The sequence below is a fragment of the Schistocerca cancellata genome, chromosome 1 (assembly GCF_023864275.1).
Source record: "Schistocerca cancellata isolate TAMUIC-IGC-003103 chromosome 1, iqSchCanc2.1, whole genome shotgun sequence".
Lineage (NCBI taxonomy): Eukaryota > Metazoa > Arthropoda > Insecta > Orthoptera > Acrididae > Schistocerca > Schistocerca cancellata.
The window spans coordinates 989,783,588-989,807,265 of NC_064626.1; the positions used below are offsets into that span (position 1 = coordinate 989,783,588).

Below are 23,678 nucleotides of genomic sequence, written 5' to 3' on the forward strand. Positions count from 1 at the left end.
TTTACATAACTGTAGATCTGTTACCTGAAACTTGCGATACTGTTGCAAAATGTATTTCTTCAATAAGGAATCTTGTAAATTACCATCAAAGCTCATGTGGCGCAATTCTGATAAAAGCTGGCGAAGAATCCTTAATCCTGGGCCTCCCATATTAAAAGTTCTTGCCCAATTGTGTCAGCTATTTAACCTCAGAGCAGACTGTAATTTATTGGTTATGAATTCTGTATCATCAGCTGAATACTTCGGCTCTTCACAATAGTTCCAAAGATCGGATGCCACTAAATCAAGTTTCTTCTGAGGAAACACGTGTATAGCCAAGTCATTAAATATTTCCTTGTACTGAAATGAATTTATCACCCCAAACTCTTCAGTATGTGGAAATATATTTAATATATAACTTACACTTGTATACAGTACTGTCTTTGGATTTGTTTCTACAATTTTATTGAAACTATTACAAAACAGGAGGCAGTTTGTAAGCTGTGGACCCCAATTAGCCCACAAGAAATTATTTGTTATCTGTTTAGGGCAGTGGGGCAAATAAACCAGCGTCGTTACAGATGGTTTCAGCTTACGCTTCCCTTCTTCATTCTCTGTAATCAACTGGAAATTTAGATCTCTGAGCAGCTCACACTCTGCAGAATAGAAAACAGGATCATGAATGTACACTTCAGAATTAAAATTGTCTTTCAGTAAAAGTAGCAGGCCTAGTTGATATCTGGATGTCATGCATTCTGCCACATGTCCAAGTCCATAACAAATAATTTCTTTAATTTCAGAGCTGTTCAGCAATTTCAGTCCCTGAAGTAGCACTACTCGAACTGCTGTATAGAAATCTGATTCCTGAATTTCTTCTTTCGCGAATTCTATCCTTCTGTAAATATATTGTAAACATATTGTTGAAATCAACTAGGCAAACTTCAATAATTACTTCTAAGAAAAAAGCTTAGTATCATTAGCATATGTTCTTACCTTATTGCAGATTCTTTATTAATATCAGGAATGCCAGTCAACTGACTGCGTGTTATTGTAGACTCTTTCCTCTGGGCAGACTTGTTTGATCTTTTCTTTGCAGAAACTAGTTTGAAATCACCTTCCAGCATCACTGTGAAATAAAATATTTCAGTATAATCTTCTTGAACTAAAAGGCTGTAAATGGAAGCCAGTTCAGTCTTTGATGAAACTACTTTAACTTGAAAAGAACTTATTTAGGAACTTTTATTTCTTCTTCTTAATAGTGCACATGAATTATGCATGTCAATCTGTAAACCTCCAAGGTGGTTACACTGGTGAAATGTAACAAGAATGTTATTTTACTTGTGGTGGATCTTGTTGAACTCTGTAGATGTCATTCAACTGAGGATGTATCCAGTCAGAAATACTTTTACTAAGCTTTATTTTTCTGCCATGGATGCTTTCAGACTTACTATCAGCATTCTGTCTGCTCTTAGAGGTTGTTCTAGTGAATAGTATTTTGTCTTGTTTTGGTCCTTATGCCTCTCTGGGAGGAAACATGAAGATTGTAAGTGTAAACAGCGATCAATAGTGGCACACAAACATTTCAAAAGATTTTTCACGTCAGTTGCAGCTTAAGATCTACGCTTTACACAACACGTATTGTGTTCGAGTATAATGACTTTTCTGGAGACTAGAAATCTACTCTGTAGGAATCAGCATGGGTTTCGAAAAAGACGGTCATGTGAAACCCAGCTCGCGCTATTCGTCCACGAGACTCAGAGGGCCATAGACACGGGTTCACAGGTAGATGCCGTGTTTCTTGACTTCCGCAAGGCGTTCGATACAGTTCCCCACAGTCGTTTATTGAACAAAGTAAGAGCATATGGACTGATAGACCAATTGTGTGATTGGATTGAGGAGTTCCTAGATAACAGGACGCAGCATGTTATTCTCAATGGAGAGAAGTCTTCCGAAGTAAGAGTAATTTCAGGTGTGCCGCAGGGGAGTGTCATAGGACCGTTGCTATTCACAATATACATAAATGACCTGGTGGATGACATCAGAAGTTCACTGCTTTTTGCAGATGATGCTGTGGTGTATCGAGAGGTTGTAACAATGGAAAATTGTACTGAAATGCAGGAGGATCTGCAGCGAATTGACGCATGGTACAGGGAATGGCAACTGAATCTCAATGTAGACAAGTGTAATGTGCTGCGAATACACAGAAAGATAGATCCTTTATCATTTAGCTACAAAATAGCAGGTCAGCAACTGGAAGCAGTTAATACCATACATTATCTGGGAGTACGCATTAGGAGTGATTTAAAATGGAATGATCATATAATGTTGATTGTCGGTAAAGCAGATGCCAGACTGAGATTCATTGGAAGAATCCTAAGGAAATGCAATCTGAAAACAAAGGAAGTAGGTTACAGTACGCTTGTTCGCCCACTGCTTGAATACTGCTCAGCAGTGTGGGATCCGTACCAGATAGGGTTGATACAAGACATAGAGAAGATCCAACGGAGAGCAGCGCGCTTCGTTACAGGATCATTTAGTAATCGCGAAAGCGTTACGGAGATGATAGATAAACTCCAGTGGAAGACTCTGCAGGAGAGACGCTCAGTAGCTCGGTACGGGCTTTTGTCAAAGTTTCGAGAACATACCTTCACCGAAGAGTCAAGCAGTATATTGCTCCCTCCTACGTATATCTCGCGAAGAGACCATGAGGATAAAATCAGAGAGATTAGAGCCCACACAGAGGCATACCGACAATCCTTCTTTCCACGAACAATACGAGACTGGAATAGAAGGGAGAACCGATAGAGGTACTGAAGGTACCCTCCGCCACACACCGTCAGGTGGCTTGCGGAGTATGAATGTAGATGTAGATGTAGAACAGTAAATTTAGATGTGCACTCTGAAGAAACCCAAGTTTGAAATCTGAGCTACAATACTAAAGTTCTCATTTATGTGCCAATTCTCTTCTTAAACAACTTCACTATAATTTGAGTTGCGATCCTTACTCATTCCATTCTGTGTCAAAATACTTGCTATTTTATACTAAGTATTCACTTTTGTGTGCCTCAGTAGCTCAATGGGCGAGTGTCTGACTACATCTATCAACATAACTTAGACCTCTGTCTATGCTACAGATCATTATCCCACCACAATTAAGATTTTGCATTCACATTCGTTCAATCAAACCATTACTTTTGAATCTAACCCATACCTCAGGCTATATTTCACGTACATCAGCTTATATTTAAAACTGCCAGTCTCCTGTTTTCTTCATGTTTGTGTGTGTGTGTCAGCTGTCCCATGTTATAACATTACTACACTGCGGGATGAAGCCAACATCAGTTATCAGCAGTTTCAGTTGACCTAATTTACATTTGTAGAAAATGGGCAGCTGCACAGTGGTTAGGAATTCGCATTACACAGTCATCCCCCTTATAACAGGCTGGCTTATCAGTCCTACATTCAGGGTAAGGCAAGGTATACCACATCTAATACGACTATGCCCAGTACGGCATTTTTGTGTTCAAACCAGCCTTTGGTTAGAGGATAAATTTACCTTCATGTTACAATTATGAGTAACTTAAATTGGAAAGAACAAACAGAAAATGTTGCAGCGAAGGTGAACTAAAGACTGTGTTTTACTGTTAATTAGTGATCCCTTAAAGTTGGCAGTTATTGCTGAAACAACTGGTCTTCAGTTATATCTATTTTCAACACCATTTCAACAGACTGTTAAAACCACTAAAAATAATCAGTTTATGAAATCACCATGTTTCAATATTACATAACATTACCAGTATGCCATCCTAGATTTTTCCACTGTTTGACAACCTATTTACAGTTTTCTATTTCTGTTATTTCCTGTAACAAATGTAGAAATAGAACAAAGTTGAAAAATTTTGACTCCCGCAGTTTCAAGATGTGAGGAATCAAATTATTAGATTAAATAGGCAAATCAAAGAAAATTCAGTCCATCCACCATTCACTGCTTTTCTTGAAAAATGATAAGTGGTTGACTGCCACAAAAAATTGCTAGTATTCTCATATTTATCTAATTTTTTGAAATTCTGTTCAAGAATTATGTTTAATTGGGGATCACACCACTATCTGGAGAGTATGAGTAGTCACTGTCACTGCCAAAGATGAAAACTGAAGTTGAACTATTTTTTTCTCATTAATTTCTCCATTTTTAAGTGCTACAAGCAGTTAAAGGCATGTTACGTAAACACAGGCAGCAAATCAGCTGCTTTCTATTTTTATTATAACCATGAATGAACTGTTAAGTTCTAACTTTTCTCCTTATATTGTCTCACAAATTTGTTGTGGCTTCCCCGTTTTTAATCTTTTAAAGAAAATAGAACATTGTACTTCATAAAATACTTTGAGACTAGGGATGGTGCCATTCTGTAATATAACAGATGTCTGAAGGCGACAGTGATGTACTACCATATGGAGAAGGTGGGGCAAGTCTTGCAGATTGCATGAACACACGCACCATCTAATAGGCCACGCCACACAGAAACAGGTACATTATTGTTTCAACAATGCTGTACCAATTCTTATGCCATGTATTTGTTTCTCATTTCTGTTAGAACTGTTATTAAAATAGTATTGATCCTTCTCTCATTTTCTATAATAATGCAATATATCAAATCACACAAATTTTATGAACAAAAAATTTTATACCTGGTTATTAGTAAAAAGTAAAAACACCTATTATAACCAAGACCAAACAAATACCGAAAAATACTGGTTATTCATAACTTATCTGTTTTTTCCATTCCTGCTACCTGAATGTGACCAATCAATCGATCCCTTCTTTTAGTCAAGTTATTCCAACAATTTCTTTTCTCCCTAACTCTACTCAGTACCTCCTCATTGGTTACATGATCTACCCATGTAATCTACAGCATTCTCCTGTGGCATTACATTTTAAAAGCTTCTGTTCTCTTCTTGTCTGAACTGTTTATTGTCCACTTATCACTTCCATACAGGGCTGTGCTCCAGACAAATATCTTAAGAAAATACTTCCTAGCACTTAAATCTATATTCAATGTAACAAATTCCTCTTCTTCACAAACACTTTTCTTGCCATTGACAGTCCTCATCTTATATATTCTCTACACTTCAATCATCATCAGTTATTTTGTTGCACAAACAGCAAAACTCATCAATTCCTTTCAGTCAAACATTTCTTTACATCTACATCCATTCTCCACAAGCCACCTGATGGTGTGTTGCGGAGGGTACCTTGAGCACCACTATCAGTTCTCCCTTCTATTCCAGTCTCGTATTGTTTGTGGAAAGAAAGATTGTCAGTATGCCTCTGTGTGAGCTCTAATCTCTCTGATTTTATCCTCATGGTCTCTTCGTGAGATATATGTAGGAAGGAGCAATATTCTGCTTGACTCCTTGGTAAAAGTATTTTCTCGAAACTTCAACAAAAGCCCATACCGAGCTACTGAGCGTCTCTCTTGCAGAATCTTCCACTGGAGTTTATCTATCATCTCCATAACACTTTCGTGATTACTAAATGATCCTGTAACGAAGCGTGCTGCTCTAAGTTGGATCTTCTGTATCAACCCCATCTAGTACGGATCCCACACCAGTGAGCAGTATTCAAGCAGTGGGCGAACAAGTGTACTGTAACCTACTTCCCTTGTTTTCGGACTGCATTTCCTTAGGATTCTTCCAATGAATCTCAGTCTGGCATCTGCTTTACGGATGATTAATTTTATATGGTCTTTCCATTTTAAATCACTCCTAATGCCTACTCCCAGATAATTTATGGAGTTAACTGCTTCCAGTTGCTGACCTGCTATACTATAGCTAAATGATAAAGGATCTTTCTTTCTATGTATTCGCACATTACACTTGTCTACATTGAGATTCAATTGCCATTCCCTGCATCATGCGTCAATTTGTTGCAGATCCTCCTGCATTTCAATACAATTTTCCATTGTTACAACCTCTCGATATACTACAGCATCATCTGCAAAAAGCTTCAGTGAACTTCCGATGTTATCTGCAAGGTCATTTATGTATATTGTGAATAGCAAAGGTCCTACGACACTCACCTGCGGCACACCTGAAATCACTCTTACTTCGGAAGACTTCTCTCCATTGAGAATGACATGCTGCGTTCTGTTATCTAGGAACTCTTCAATCCAATCACACAATTGGTCTGATAGTCCATATGCTCTTACTTTGTTCATTAAACGACTGTGGGGAACTGTATCAAATGCCTTGCGCAAGTCAAGAAACATGGCATCTACCTGGGAACCTGTGTCTAGGGCCCTCTGAGTCTCGTGGACGAATAGCGCAAGCTGGGTTTCACATGATCGTCTTTTTCAAAAACCCATGCTGATTCCTACAGAGTAGATTTCTAGTCTACAGAAATCCATTATACTCGAACATAATATGTGTTCCAAAATTCTACAACTGATCGACGTTAGAGATATAGGTCTGTAGTTCTGCACATCTGTTCGGTGTCCCTTTTTGAAAATGGGGATGACCTGTGCCCTTTTCCAAACTTTTGGAATGCTACGCTCTTCTAGAGACCTACAGTACACCGCTGCAAGAAGAGGGGCAAGTTCCTTCGCGTACTCTGTGTAAAATCGAACTGGTATCCCATCAGGTCCAGCAGCCTTTCCTCTTTTGAGCGATTTCAATTGTTTCTCTATCCCTCTGTCTTCTATTTCGATATCTTACCATTTTGTCATCTGTGCGACAATCTAGAGAAGGAACTACAGTTCAGTCTTCCTCTGTGAAACAGCTTTGGAAAAAGACATTAAGTATTTCGGCCTTTAGTCTGTCATTCTCTGTTTCAGTACCATTTCGGTCACAGAGTGTTTGGACATTTTGTTTTGATCCACCTACCGCTTTGACATAAGACCAAAATTTCTTAGGATTTTCTGCCAAGTCAGTACATAGACTGTACTTGAGATAAACCTTTTGTGTTGAGCTGTCAAGTACTCTGAAATCTGCTTTTTGCCACTTTTGCTGAACAGAAATATCTTCCTACCTTTTTTAATATTTCTATTTACGGCTGAAATCACCGATGCTGTAATCGCATTATGATCGCTGATTCCCTGTTCTGCATTAACTGTTTCAAATAGTTCGGGTCTGTTTTGTCACCAGAAGGTCTAATATGTTATCGCCACGAATTGGTTCTCTTTTTAACTGCTCAAGGTAGTTTTCAGATAATGCACTTAAAAAAATTTCACTGGATTCTTTGTTCCTGCCACCCATTATAAACATTTGAGTCTCCCAGTCTATATCTGGTACATTAAAATCTCCACCCAAAACTATAATATGGTCGGGAAATCTACTCGAAATATTTTCCAAATTTTCCTTCAGGTGTTCTGCCACAACAGCTGCTGAGCCAGGGGGCCTATAGAGACATCCAATTACCATGTTTGAGCCTGCTTTAACCGTGACCTTCACCCAAATTATTTCACATTTCGGATCACAGTCAATTCCCTTCAATACTATTGCACTTTTTATTGCTATACACGCGCCTCCCCCTTCACTGTCCAGCCTGTCTCTGTGGTATACATTCCAATCTAAGATTAGACTTTCATTACCGTTTACATCTAAGTCATTTGCTGTCTGACAGATTTATTATGTCATCAGGAAACATCAAAGTTTTGATTTCTTCTTCCTGAACTTTGATTCCTTCTCTAAATTATTCCCTGATTTCCTTTACTGTGTGCTCAGTGTAACATGGGGGATAGACTGTAACCCTTTCTCACTCCCTTCTCGACCAGTGCTTCCTTTTCATGCCTTTCGCCTCTTATAACTGCCATCCAGTTTCTGTACAAGTTTTGCACCCTGTATTTGACCCCTGCTACCTTCAGAATTTCAGTGTGTGTATTCCAGATGACACTGTCAAAAGCTTTCTCCATATCTACAAAAGCTATAAATGTAGGTTTGCTTACATAATCTATCTTCTAAAACAAGTTGTATGGTGCCTGCCTCACATGTTCCTACACTTCTCTAGAATCATTTTTCCCAAGGTCACCTATCTACACCTACATACATAATCCAGAAGTCACTGTACAGTGCGAGACGGAGGGTACCCTATACCACTACTAGTCATTTCCTTTCCTGTTCCACTCACAAATAGAGTGAGCAAAAAACGACTGTCTATATAACTTCATATGAGCCCTTATTTCTTGTATCTTATCTTCATTCTCCTTAAACAAAATGTATCATCTGGAGTCAGCTTCAAATTCCAGTTCTCTAAATCTTCTCAATAATGTTACTCAGAAAGATCATCGCCTTCCCTCCAATGATTCCATTTGTGTTCCTGAAGCATCTCCATAATACTGCATAATTTTTTAACTTAGCGGTAACAAATCTATCAATTTTCCCATTCTTCTTCTGTAAAGAATTCATGTTAGTATTTTGCAACCATGCTTATGAAACTGATAGTTTGATAATTTGCTCACCTGACAGCACCTGCTTTCTTTTCATATGGAATTATTAAACTCTTCTTGAAATCTAAAGGTATTTTGCCTATCTTGTACATCTTGCACACCAGGTGGAATAGTTTTCCTATGGCTCGCTCTCCCAAGGATACAAGTAGTTCTGAGGGAACATTGTCTACTCAAGGGGCCTCATTTCTACTTAGGTCTTCCAGTGCTCTCTCAGATTCTTCCTGCAGTGTACCATCTCCTATCTTGATCTATGTCATCTTCCCTTTCTGTAACATTGCCTTAAAGTTCAGTTCCCTTCTATATACTCCCATGTTTCCCTTCTCTGCTTAGAACTGATTTTCCATCTGAGCTCTTTATATTCATACAGCTGCTTTCCTTTTCTCCACACATACCTCTGATTTTCCCCACAGGTGTTATCTATCTTTTCCCTAGTTAAAGGAGTACATGCTTTATATCCTTAAATTTGTCCTCTAGCCACTCCTGCTTAGCCATTTTGATCTTTCTGTCAATTTCACTTTTTAGACTTTTGTATTCCCTTTCACCTGTCTCATTTGCTGCATTTTTACGTCTTCTCCTTTCGTGAATTAAATTCAATATCTCCTGTGATGTCCAAGGATTTCTACTAGGTCTTATGTCTTTCCCTATTTCATCCCCTACTGACTTCACTGTTTCATCTCTCAGAGCTATCCATTCGTCATCTACGGTATTCTTTCCCCGTTTCAATCTATCGTTGCCAAATGCTCCCTCTGAAACTCTCAACAACTTCTTGTTCTTTCAATTTTTCAAGATTCCATCACCATAATTTCCTACCTTTTCGAAAGTTCTTCATATTTAATGTACAGTTCAAAACCAATAAATTGTGGCCAGAGGTCACATCTGCCCTGGAAATGTCTTAATATTTTAAAATCTGGTTCCAAAATCTGTCTTACCATTATACAATCAATCAGAAACTTCCCAGTATCTCCAGATCTCTTCCAAACATGCAGCTTCTTTCATGATTTTTAAACCAAGTGTTAGCAGTGAATAAATTGTGCTCTTTGCAGAATTCTACCAGGTGGCTTACTCTTTTATTCTTTTCCCCCAGTCCTTATTTACAACCCAGGCTTCCTTCTCTTCCTTTTCCTACTATCTAATTCCTGTCCCCCATAACAATTATGTTTTCTTTCCCTTTAACTATTGGAATAACTTCTTTTATCTCATCATAAACTTCTTCATCAATCTCTTCATCACCTGCAAAGCTTGTTGCATATAAGTTTGTCCTACTGTGGTGGGTATTGGCTTCGTGTTTATCTTGCTTATGATAATGCGTTCATTATATTGTTCTGAGAAGCTTATCCACATTCCTACTTTCTTATTCATTATTAGACCTACTCCTGCATTACCCATATCTGATTTTGTATTTACAATCTCATACTTAACAATATCATGAAAAGGATAGATTGCTACCGCCATATAAAGGAGACGTTGAATCGCAGACAGGCATGACACAAAGACTGCTATGGATTTGAACTTTTGGCCAAAAGGTTTCCTTCCAAAGTGAGAGAAAAAAAACGCTCACCGTGTCCAAATTGCTGTTGCAGTCTGCTGCAGTCCAGTCACAGCAGCCAGACACAGTGGTCACGTGTATGGGAATGTGCATGCGTTTCCTACTTCACAAGAAAGCCTTCTGGTCATAAGCTTAAATGTATAGCAGTTTTTTCATTGTGTCTGTCTGTGATTCAACATCTCTATATGGCAAGTAGCAATATATTCTTTTCATAACATTGTTGTTATTCCATCTTGGACTTTCCATTGTTTGATTAACCCTGAACTCACCTGACCAGAACTCCTACCTCTGAATTTCACCAATCCCCATTATATCTAATTTCCACCTCTCCGCTCCCCTTTTCAATTTTCTAACATACCTCCCCAATGAAGGGATCCAATATTCCAAATTTTCCTGCCCATAGATTGCCAGTTTTTTTCCCCCCTAATGTCCTCCAGTGTAGTCCTCAGCTGGAAATCCGAATGGGAATTATTTTACCACCAGAACACTTGACCCAGGAGGATGCCCATCATCATTTAACCATACAGTAGAGCTGCATCCCCTTGGGAAAAATAACAGTTGTAATTTCCCCTTGCTTTTAGCCATTCACAGTACCAGCACAGCAAAGCCATGTTGACTGATGTTATGAAGCTAGGTTAGTCAATCATTCAGACTGTTTCCTCTACAATTACTGGAAATGCTGCTGTCCCTCTTTAGAAATCACACATTTGTCTGGTCTCTCAATAGATAACCCTTCAATGTTGTTGCACCTACAGTATGCTATCTGTTATTGTTTACCCATGCAAGCCACCTCACCAAAACAAGTTACATTGTTCATGGAGGGTGGGGGGGGGAGGGTGTTATTACAGTGCAGTATTTATTTGAGCTGGCTATCAGAAGGGGGGGGAGCAGCAGCTATACCACAGTGCAGTAACAGAGAGACTACAGTTGTATTAAGAAACTAAGGAACTTTTGTTAGTTTATTAGATAAATGTGACTGAAACAGAAAGTCTGCAATATGTGGTACTATCTACACGTGTACTGGCCAGATCACCATACAGTGTGTGGTGCAGAGTATGTATAATAAAGATTCATTTTACCACTTCCTATGTGGATTGGTATTCAGATATGCCGTTGTCAGTACCTCTCAATATAAATTTGCTGTTGTAATTATCTGAAATGCATGCTGAAGGAAGTATTGTATTTGTTTCAAAAGTGGGTATTTCTATGACATGCTCACAGTGGCAAAACAAACCCAAGGCATGCAGTTGTTCTTTGAATCTTCTCAATCTGTTCCAGCTTGGTACAGGTCCCAACAAGTTAACAAATATACAAGAATTAATCTAACTAGTTTTTTCTAAGCAACCTCTTTCATGTAGAAATTACACTTCCTTAAGATGCTTCTAATAACTCTCACTGTATAGCACATGCCTTTTTACAGCCAGGCACAGGGTATGGACAAAAAATACAGAAACACCAAAAACACATTACCACGCCTAATTCGGTGTAGGTAAGCTGTTTGTGTTCAAAACAGCTTCCAGTCATTTCAGAAAGGATAAATACAGACCTTGTATGGTTTTCAGGGGAATCTTATGCCACTGTTACTGCAAAATATTGGCAAGTTTAGATAATGATGATAGAATGTGAATAATGATCACGTACCATTCTGTGCAAGGTACACACAAAGGATCAATGATATTGAGATCTGGTAATTGTGATGGCCGGGAAAATACGACAGTTCATCCTCAGGGTCGCAAAACCAGTCCTGGATGATGAAAACTTTGTGAACAGGGGTCCTTTTATCTTGGAACACTGCATCACCATCAGGAAACAAACATTGTACCAGGACCTGATCACCCAAAATGGTCACATAATACTTGGCAGTATTGCAACCTCTCAGAGTAACCGTGGGGCCCATACAATACCACGATACAGCTGCCCAAATCATTACTGAAACCCCACCCCGATTCACTCGGCCAGCTGTTGGAAACGGTGTGAACCAAGACTACCTGACCAAATGCCTTTCTTCCACTGCTCCACAGACCAGGTTTTGTGGCTTTGGTATGTTTCACTGTTAAGGACATTTGCATCACTGATGAGCGGTTTTGGAATTCCAGGGATTTTTTTTACCTTATGCTGACAGGGTTTGCAAGTGCGACATTCAGTTCTGCTGTGATGTCGCTCCCCTATTTTCGTCCCAATCCTCTTCATGACCACCTGTCACAATCACTCAACACACACTTTCATCCACATTGTGACTTAGTGGATGCTGTTTTTCTGTTTTCCCTGTGTGCAGTAAAAATCTTTGTTACAGTGCCTCTTGAAACCCCAAACACATTGCCTACCTTGGTTACCACCATATGAGCACCAACAGTTTGCCAATGGTGAGTTCACTTGGCTCGAACATAATGCACTGACAATACACAGAATACTTTTCTGATAATGACTAATGCTTGCAAAGTATTAAGGACATTACACAGTTGCTGTTCATGGTCATATAACAGCAGTATAACCTGGAGGATTGGCTATCATCTGCATTTATGTTCAAGCATGCATCTCTCGGGTGTTTCCATATTTTAGTTCAGGCCACACTTTCAACTGACTCCAGTTATGTAGTCAAACACTATTGAATCTTTTCATTCTTTTGTACCTGAAGTTTAAATGTTGGCAGTTGTGATTACTGAGAAGTTGACTGAGCAAACCCAATGTGTTGTTGTTGTACTTTTGAAAAGTTCAACACTAGGTTGCTACACTGTTGAAAGAGAGAATGCATTCATACATGGTGTGTCAATCAGTTAGTTTTAGGTTCCGTAGATCATCTGTATGATTAATCGTAATGATGTGACATATGCTGTTTTACATTCACATTCTCAAGTTTTTTAATTGTTGTTTATACAGATGTGAGTAATTCCTAGCCACCACCTTTTACATATTACAAAAAATGGATGTCATTCCACTGAGGTGTTATCAGGGAGAGACTTTTTCAGTTTGTATTCAAATTTAACTTTAATGTCTGTCAGCTACTTCACAGTCTGATATTTTTTTGTATCACCAAGCAGGTGATCAAAACTTTTGGTTGCAACATAGTGCATCCCTTTTAGTGCTAAAGAGAACCTCAATGTGGAGTATTAAATATCATTTTTTTCTTTTGGTATTGTAATTATGTCCATCATTGTTCCTTTTAGGCTGCAGTTGATTATTCACAACAAACTTCAGGATGATGATCATGAGTGAGCATCACAGATTATTCTTTACAGCCTGTTTCTGAGCAACAAAGACTTACTTTCTAAAAGAAATGACTTTCCTCCAGTACATTACTCCACAGACATTACTGAATGAAATTACAGAAATATGTCAAGTTATTGAACTCTCACTCCCAGAGATTTGCCATGATTTAAAGTGCAATTGTGGATGAGCTGTTTCAAGGGTTCCAAAGTGTGCTTTTTCCAGTTTAAATTCTCATCAATATGTACACCAAAACATTTTGAAGCTTCTGCCCTATTTATTATTTCCTCAGCATGTATTATATGTATCATTGTTGCAGTATCTCTAGATGTGCGTGAATGAATATGTTGGTATATTTTTGAAAGTGAGAGTGACACCATTGACAGAAAACTATTCAATAATACCTTACTTTTAAGAAAAGTATTTACAATTTCCTCTGTTGCTGTATGTCTGTTTAGACAGATTGTAGTACTAGTTTCATCTGCAGAAAGAACTAATTCTGCTTGTTGTATACTAGATGAAATGTCATTTACATATATGAGAAACAATACTGGGCCTAATAAAACAATGGAAAGTCCAGACTGGAACAACAACAATATTTTGAAAAGGACAGAATGCTACTCACTGCAAAGACGACACATTGAGTTGCAGACAGTCAAAATAAAAACTTTTACACATTGAGCTTTCAGCCAAAACAACCTTCAAGAAAGAAACCACATGCACACAAGAAGTCTGGGCAGAGATAGCGGTAATGTGTACCTGCTTGTGAGAATGTGTGCGTTTTCTTTTCTGGAGAAGGCTTTAGTCTTTTTGCTGTACCTCTCTGCAACTCATCATCTTTACAGTGAGGTGCAGTCTTTCTTTTTCATAATATTGTTTATAATAGACCTAAGAGAGATCCTTGTGGGATACCCAGAAATGATAACCCCCCCCCTCCTCAAACAGTCACACAAACACAGAAACTGAGGCCAAGGTCAGGGCAGTGAGAATTGTCACTGTTTGACCTTGTTGTAGGATATCACAATAGTTGAAAATGGGGACTACTAGTCTTAGAACAATATTTTTTTTCCCAGTGCTTAGAAAAAACCTTTTTGTGTCCTTATGTGTCAAAAGTTTAGGTGGAAAATACAAACAATCAGACAACATTAATAAGTTGGTTTGCAACATGTACACTTAATAACTGAGGTGATAACTTGAATGCTGTAATATTATGAAAAGGATAGAGTGCTACTCATCATGTAGAGTAGACATTGAGTCACAGACAGGCAAGGCAAAGACAATGCTAAACATTAAGCTTCCAGCCAAAAGGCATTCTTCTGAGGTAGGAAACACACATTCAACAAGCATAAACCACTCACCCACATGACCATTGTCTCTAGCCACTGTGGCCAGAGACAGTGGTGGTATGTGTGAGCTGTGAATGTGTGTGCATTTTCCACTTCATTAGAAGGCCTTTTGGCTGAAAGCTTAAATGTATAGCAGTCTTTAGGTTCTGCCAATCTGTGGTGACTAGCAATCTATCCTTATCATAAAACTGTTGTTATTTCATCCTGGCCTTTCCAGTGTCTGAAATGCTTTAGGCTCTTCCATGATGCTGAGTTATATATGATTAGGCTAATGTTCTTGATAAAAACAAATAATCTTGGATGTTGATACAATCGGATAAGACACAGAGGGTACTAATGCTTAGCAGTGTAGTGCTATGACAGTCTATTTTTCTCACTGTATTCTTGGATATTAAGCTTGATAAGTCTGCAGATTCACTGAGTATGGGGATGAAGCTCCGAGTGCAGTTGCTTAAAAAGACACACCAGCCAATAAGAGTTGCAGGTCATGTGAATTTAGCATCCTCTGGTGGCGTGTGTGTGTCGTGACTGCGCCCCCCCCCCCCCCCCCCCCCAATTACAAACAGCAATCAGAGGAACAGTGAGTTCACCAGCAGCGCAATGGCAGGAGACTGAAACTTGCTGTCTCTCGTGTAGCTGTGTGTATTGCACCAGGTGCGAATGGAGAAGATGCCATGGACACCCCTTATAAAATATGGAGTGACAAACATCTACTAAGACACAGAAATATTGTTTTTTTCTGCAATTTAAGTGTTTATTAAGTACCAGATAACCCAGCAATTCTCCGCAGTTGCAAAAGATGTATAGGAATTGTATATACATCCTAAATTCCTTGCCCCTGCCCTCTATGCCCACCCTTTCATACCCCTCTCTCTCCATGCAACCCCTCTCCTTCCTCTCTCTATCCATTTCTGTCCAAGTGTTCAGTAGCTCCGTACATCTCCCCCCCCTCTCTATGTCCATTTTCATCTGAATATTCAGTAGAGAATCATGTAAAAATTTGAAGTAAATTGGTCAAGAACTTTTCGAGATTTGTGGTACCTACGTTTCCTCTTTAGGTATTCATATACATGTATATAATATTATAAAAATATTCTATACATGTATATAAAATTACAAAAATAGACTGTCTATATCTATCCAAACATTCAACAGAGTGTCACGTAAAAATTTCTAGTAAATTGATCAAAACATAGTGACAATTTCGGTAACATTTCCTCTTTACATAATACGTATGTATTTATATATACAACTGTCACACTAATTTTTTTTTTTATTTTTTTAAAGCATCTGACAGCACAGTTGTCAAACTGGATGCAAATATTGTTTTATTTTCTTTTTTTGTACCAAAAATATCATTACCATCCACAATTATGAAGCAACAACAAAAATCAGTCAAGCCATTCTACAGTGAAGGTTTTCACAACTGATATTAATTTCTGGCTTTTCTGGTAGTTTTCCAAAAAGATCCTTTTATACAAACCTTGTCCTGACAATCAGGAACACAACAAAGACAAAAATTGACCAAATCTATTGAGACATTCTTAATTGATAATATCTCATACATGTGCCAGTAGATGTTAATTTCTGACTTTTCCGTTGGATTTTCCGAAAAATTTATTTGACACAAATCTTGTCCTGGCAAAAAAAAAATTTTTGGTTAAGAAATTCCCAGGTGGTGATTTTTCACACATGCGGCAACTGATTTTTATTTATATAGTTTACATCAAGATCTCCAACAGATGAACAGAAATGGACTTGTGTAGTACAAGAAATCCTGCAAGGACTCTCCAGAAATGTCCTACCAATCTGTGTGTTCAAAAGAAAAGCTTTAAATGCAGGGACATGAAGTCTTAGTCTCATACTGATCTGTTGCTTTTTATACAGTAATCTCGTCTCGCCCCCCCCCCCCCCCCCCCTGCTCCCCTTTTGGTAGATCTGTACCAAATAAAACAGGACACTTACCAACAATCAAAAGAGAACAATGTATTCTTGGAAGGCAACGTAAACTCTGCTCAAAAATGATAACTGCATTTTTGTACTTAAGTGATGAATTAAAGTAACTAACTGAACACAAAGCCGTTTATAAAGTCCAATGGCCTAGCCTCAAATCAATGCAAGTTTCATCCAACCTTGAACAGCTGTGTTCAGAAAATGTCCAAACATCTACTCATTTACACTGAATTCTACCATGTTAGAAATCCAGTGAATATGAATCTATGCACATGAAATAAAGAAAGGTCAAACAAAACACTAGGAGACACTGAAGTACCTCCTGTATTACTGAAATGAAAACAGGAATTAAGCACTAGACGGTGGTCTTGTAATCAATTTCTATGAAATGAAAAATATTACGTATGATTCCCATAATGCTATTAGGCCCATGTTCCAGAGAAAGTACATGCACAGTCAGCCATATGAGCTATGTGATTCTTCTAAAATTTTTTTTTTTTTTCAACTAGGGACTGGCATCACAGGTGAAAGTCTAGAAATTAAAAATGGAGATCAGCTGATCAGGGGATGATCAGCTTTTATTCAGTATATACACAGATGTTGAAAGAAGCAAATTCCACATTACATTTATTAAATGACCATACTTTTAAAAATCTTGATGCTTCCTGGTCCTTGGGGGAGAAAGCTGTCTCCATTGTGTACAGTTGAGTTAAGGACTTCAAACACATATGAGAAAAGTATGCAGTACAGACAGATACTTCTAATTTTCAAAACACGAACACATATAATGATGATGACAAGGACACATTTAGTCCTGTCAACAAAAACCGAAAAAGGTTGATTAGGGGAAAAAATTTGTTTTCACAAATTTTTGTACAGTTGTAGGAGGAAGTGACACCCACAAACAGCATACTAAATATCCAGACTGGTGGGGGTAGGGGTAGGAATAAGAGGGAGGGGGTGTGCATTTGGATATCACTTTTTTTAATAAATCAAAAGCCGCAGCTTCTCACAAAAATGTTTTGCAGTAAAAAAAATTAAACTGCATTAAATTTTGTACAAAAAATGTTCTATTCACATTTTCTCTGTGACCAATAGTTTCCATATTGCAGGGGATGGGAGAAATTTCAGACTGTTGTTTTAATGTCTTAATGGAATTGGCCAACTTGTACAAATACCTGGGTGTAACACTTTGTAGGGATGTGAAATGGCATGATCACATAGGTCCAGTCATGGTAAAGCAGGTGGCAGACTGTGGTTCATTGGTAGAATACTGGGGAAATGCAATCAATCTACAAAAGAGATTGTTTACAAATCACTCTTGCAACTGGTTCTAGAATATTGCTCAAACGTGTGTGACCCATACCAGATAGGACTCATGGGGGATATCGAATGTATACAGAGAGCAGCATGAATAGTCACAGGTTTGTTTAATCCATGGGAGAGTGTTGCAGAGATATTGAAGGAACTGAACTGGAAGACTATTGAATATAGATGTAAACTATCCCGAGAAAGTCTATTAATAAAGTTTCATGAACTGGCTTTAAGTGATTACTCTAGCAATATACTACAACCCCCTACATATCACCCACACAGGGATCATGAGGATAAGATTAGAATAATTACTGCACACACAGAGGCATTCAAATAATCATTCTTCCCATACTCCATACGTGAATGGAACAGGAAGAAACCCTAATAACGGGTACAATGGGACGAACCCTCTGCCACGCACCTCACAGCGGTTTGCAGAGTATACATGTAGATGTAGAATGGTTTAAAATTAATCTTTATTGTTAAATGATGTGGCTTAACAACAAATATTAAATGGTGTACCACATCTAAGTGCTGCAGTACGTACTAAGGGACAAACTGTGCTCCGCAGGCGTAATTGTCAGGAAGGGGTGGGAGTAGATGTGTGAGGAGAGGTAGGTCATGAACTTCTCTCCTTCATAGGTCTGCAAATTGAAGAACAAACAGGCAAGTCCTCCGCACTCACTCTATTCCATTATGTAACAAGAAGCAACAATTGGGCATTTCACAAAGTTATACCAACCTACTGCAGCTCACCTCATGAATCACTGGTAATACAATGAGCAGACACACATGGGGTGTGTTTATTTTCCACAAAGGGTGTTAATACTGCATGAAATATTTATATAAGATACTAATAATACTAACACTAGAAACACATTTGACAGGTTCCATGTAAATCTCTGCACATACTTCTACACTGCTAGAGGGGAAACTGACACCTAGTCATCCTGTATGACAATTGTACTGTTCTTGCAGGAAAGGGAACTTTCTCCACTACAGGTGCCACTCGCTTTTCAGTTTGCTGACAAACTGTAGCACTCTCCAGTTCTCTTATTTGAGTAGACAAAATAACTCCACTGAGCTCATGTTTACATAGTGGAGTTATTTTTGGGTTATTAAATGAGCACTCATTTTCAGTTGTTAAGTGAGCTTTAACGGAAATCTGTTTTATTAGCAGTCGCTGAAAAGTGTTTAAGTTATAAATGTGATTTTGTCAGTGACATATTTAGTACTGGTGGGAATACCATAGGATCAGTAAATGTAGCTCCTTGTCATGTCTAACATTGACAGTGTGTAGCAAAGCTGTGTAATTGTGTTGTACTCACTTGGTAGTGAATTAATGAATGACCAGAAAGCTACTGCACTTCTATCACCATTGTGTTACTGGTAGAGTGCATAAATCTCTTCCATTCAGAATTGCTGGGACTTGTAAGACAGGTTACACTGAATGGAGGAACTTAATCACACATCCGTAGTATATCTTGGAAGGCGGATGTGAATACCTCTGATGTAATGAGAGAGAGAATATTCAAGACTAAAACAATAATATGCTGTAATGCATTTCTTGACTTATGTTGAAATACATGAAGTTTTGTAACATCTTGGTGATCTACTTCTGTTGTGAAGGGTGCCAATTCAAGCCTCTGGGCCTCTTCAGATGTTGGGTAAGCTGAGGCTGGGGTGATGCATTTGACACTCCTCATGTTGTGAAAACATTTCCAGCCATTGACAGCAGAGACAATGAATCTGATAATGTCAAATAAATATTGAACCACAGTATGCTTGGGGCATGCTTTTCAGTGTGGTAGACAGTTGACAGCTCTAGCTGTTTAGTTTTTTCACATAATCACTCACTGAAAAACTTCAAATAAGCACTCTCTTAATATGCTGAAAGTAACTTCATCAGATAAACACAAGCCCAGTGAAGTTATTTTGTCTATTTAGATAGGAGAAATGGACTAGAAATGCTTGGGAGGTACAATCAGTCTGTAAATCGAAAACCAAACAGTGCTCACAGTGGGGAAAGTCGTCTTTCACGGAAGAACACTACAACTGCCATATAGGATGGCTAAGAATCAATTTCTCCTCTAGCAGTGTACAACAGTGTGCAGAGATTTATGTAGATTCTGTCCACATGCCTATGTTGTATTAATGTTATTGCTAAATCATATCTGTATCTGTTAACACACTTTGGGACAATTAACAGCCCCCAGGCTTTTCCAAGCACCATAGCCAGTGGTTCATAAGTCGAGCTGCGGAAGGGTCAAAATAACTTTGAGAAACACATTGTAGTTGCTTCTTGTGAAATGGTGGGGGTAGAGACAGTGGTGAATAACATGTTCGCTCTTCAGTTTGCAAACCTATGAGGGAGTGAAATGCATGACAGCAATCCGGTGAGCTACCTACCCTCATATTTTTATTCTCCAACAACCCCCCCCCCCACCCTTCACTCTGTTACATCCTCTGGACACAATTTAGCCCTCAATGAGGCTCTATTGCACTTAGATGTGATACACACATTTAGTATTTGTTCTTAACCCACTACATTCAACAATAAACATTAATTTTAAATCATGATAATGATGAGGCCCCATACTCCGAGGAGTGTAACGGGCGATGCGAGAGACCCACACCGCCGACTAATCAAGGTCCTAGTGAAGGTTGTTTGCCATTGCCTTCCTCCGACCATAATAGGGATGAATGATGATGATAACACAACAACACCCAGTCATCTCGTGGCAGGGAAAATCCCTGACCCCGCCGTGAATCAAACCCAGGACCCCGTGCGCGGGAAGTCAGAACGCTACCACAAGACCACATAAAAAACTAATTTTCTGTGATTTTTACATCCCCTATAATGTGGAAAGTATTAATCCTACAGAAAAAAATGAATAGGGCCTTTTTGTATGAAATTTAATGTAGTTTAATTTTGTACTGGGAAACATTTTTGCTAGTTCAGTGTGCGAGTTATCAACAAAAATATTAAAATGTGATCTTAAAACACCCCTTCACCTTTCACCCCATGGGTCAGGATTTTTAGTATGCCATTTGCGATACTCCCTCCTACCACTGTACAAAAATTTGCAACTACATTAATTTTTCCCCCTAGTCTTCCTTCACTGTCTGGCTTAATTTCACTGTTTATGAGGACAAACTCTTAAACCCAGATAGCTGTGCATGCCACTTTCAGGATTTGGTCAGGTGCACCAGCCCTGGATCTTTTACACTATAGTGCTTGAATAAAGCAAATAAGTAAGTGTTGTACGAGGTTAAGAAAATGCCAACTTGACAACAACACACTTCCTTGGGGAACAGACATATCTGTCAAGATGAATAGAAGTCTGTAATAACATCCTTTACTTGTTCCACATCCCTAAAGGTTATCCTCCTTGATGTAACTTAGAGAATATGATGAACAAATTAATTTAAGATTTTAGAAAGTATAGATATGTACAAGGAAGTGGGAGGGCCGGGGGAGAGGGGACACCGAATCCCACCTGACATAATTTTTCGTAAATTGATCCTATGACATTCCTCTATATGTTTCACACTTTTAAAAGGTGGAACAGCCACACAGAAAAAAAACTCACAGACTTCATGCAGGTCACTGTTGAAGGGTCTCTGAATTCCAACTCTGCTACTCTTATACATACACTGCCTTTTGGGATTTGTGTTTAATAACATGGAATCACTCAAAAGGAACCATCACAATCACTCAATTAATACTAGACAGAGAATGATTTCACTTTGATAACACTTCTTTAACCAATGAAAAGAAAAATGTGCTCTCTTAACTTTTCATTTGTTAAAGATTTCCAGCAGAACTGTAAGATTCGAGTGATAATCACAGATTTTACAATTCAAAGTAGCAGGGCTTCCTTAAGGAACAGTGGTTTTAGTCTGTAAAGGAACTCCTTGCAGTAGTTTAGAACCTTGCACTGCAACATTTTTTTTACACATTTTAAAAGTTTTCTTATCAGGTTTTTGTAATCTATATAGTGACTCATTCTATGACAAAATGGCTTTGTCTTGCATTGTCACATGGAACCTGATGATTTAAAATTAGAAAGAGAAATTTGTAGCCTACTGCAAGTTTACTGCTTGGGTTAAACATGCTTCTCATATTTAAATTTTGTCCCAAAACAGGAATTGTGTCTTATTTCATGTTGTTTATGGTTCTCTTCTAAACATATAACACCCATTAATTCAAAGTTCTCCTCCTTTGTTTATCTATAGAGGCTCTCCTATCAAACAGAATCTTATACAAAAAAGGGCAAACTGTAGGCAGAATGTCTCGACCACAGTCAAACAAAATTTTTCAGTGAGAAATCTTGTCATTTTTTCCCCAGTGAAATAAATTCATTTCTTTTGCAATATTCCTTAAGCCATGCCTAACCCATTTACTTTTCTACATCTTCCATCTTATTACCTTTAAACCTGTGTCATGTTTTCAACCTTTTCTAAGGAAATTGGTAGAGATTTTACAACACAGTTGTCAGACAAGTGCAAACACTATGATTGGACCTCATATGCTACCGCAATCAGATCACTGAAAACAATGCCAACCTCAATTCTGGCAGCCATAGTAAAAGAGACTATAACATATTTAACGGAGTAGCTCCTCCAAATACTGTCAGAAGTGGATAAGGGAAATTACAGAAGTATGGTTGGAATTGACTTCAGTTGCTCTCTAGCAATAATTCATTTTACCGTTCCACCACATTAATAAGTAACTTGGTGTTTTCAAATTTGCAAATGCTTAATCATGCTGATGTGAGTAGAGTGAAGTAGTTATTATATGTAAATGTGAATTGTTTCAGCATTGAACCTGTATTTTTTATTAAAATTAAAGTTTGCAGCACAGGCAGGTAGAGAGAGAGACTGCTTCTTTACCATACAAAAATTAAGCCACATGTTCTGGGTATCTCTTTTTTATTTCTAGCATTGTACTTTATAATTGTGAATGCTACTCACGCCAGGCTGTGACCAGTATTTGGCGAATATTTTCCAAACTACAGCACGGAAAATAATAATAATCTGGGAGAGTAATTACAAAAAAAAGAAGATATATTATCAATCGTTTGCAGATCAAAACTTAGACACGTTTAATGTGGCGTATAGTTCTCCCGAATATCCACATCCAAAAAGTTAGAACAATCTGTGTAAATTTCATGTTACTTTTATCTTCTGTTTATAACAATGCAAATGTTACTGCTATTTTTTCTGTTAATCGTCCTTAAGGCTTGTAAGTAAATTACATGCATCCGACAATTTGTGGACTTTGTTCAGAACATAACTAATCTAGGCTGCCGGCACTAAGCACTACATAATGAATTATGAGGAGAGATCATCTCACTGTTCTAATTACACGCGACCACGAGCAAATTCTGCACATGCTCATTTTTTGGCATAATGAAATTAACAAAATAAACACGTACTTGAGAGTCTGTAATTCCATACTTCCTAAACGATAGTGTATCCCAAAGTGGCTATTAACACTGCATCGCGAAACGCATGATGATTACATAATCCAAAACGCAGAGTATTACCAAATTACTGGCACTTTGCCTAGGATCACGGAGAAGTCTTGTCAGGGCTATACAACAGTGAATGTTTTCGGATAAATCATCTTCTGCGTCTGCCAATAAACTAGACTTAACATTCTGTACTCACCCTTGCCGCTTTGTGTACGATTTCGTAATCAGTGGCCGCGAAGTTCTTTGCTTGTCTTTTGACCGGCGAGAACCTTCACTGCCAGTTGATTTTATATTAACCGTATTTCTCCGTTACTTGCTCGCGCAGCAAATTTCTAGAAGTTTTTGCTTCGAAGGGATTACTGAGACTGGTGTTTTATCCAGTTCCATGCATAATCATTGAAGAGTTCGTAATTTC

General features: G+C 38.2%; 1 protein-coding gene across 3 annotated transcripts; it reads right to left on the reverse strand.

Annotated features, from left to right (window-relative positions):
• Window positions 1-34: 34 nt before the first annotated feature.
• LOC126088648 (SRR1-like protein) lies at window positions 35-23,614 on the reverse strand. 3 transcript variants are annotated; one of them, XM_049906853.1, is made up of 3 exons: window positions 23,460-23,614; window positions 973-1,105; window positions 35-874 (listed from the first exon to the last, which is right to left on the reverse strand). In XM_049906853.1, the coding sequence occupies exons 2-3, from the start codon at window positions 1,101-1,103 to the stop codon at window positions 175-177; spliced, it is 831 nt and encodes a 276-aa protein (XP_049762810.1). In that variant the 5' UTR covers window positions 1,104-1,105; window positions 23,460-23,614; the 3' UTR covers window positions 35-174. The 3 variants fall into 3 exon arrangements, with proteins under 3 accessions (XP_049762810.1, XP_049762811.1, XP_049762809.1); XM_049906854.1 differs by lacking the exon at window positions 23,460-23,614 and adding an exon at window positions 23,336-23,447; XM_049906852.1 differs by lacking the exon at window positions 23,460-23,614 and adding an exon at window positions 23,225-23,381.
• Between the last annotated feature and the right edge of the window lie 64 nt (window positions 23,615-23,678).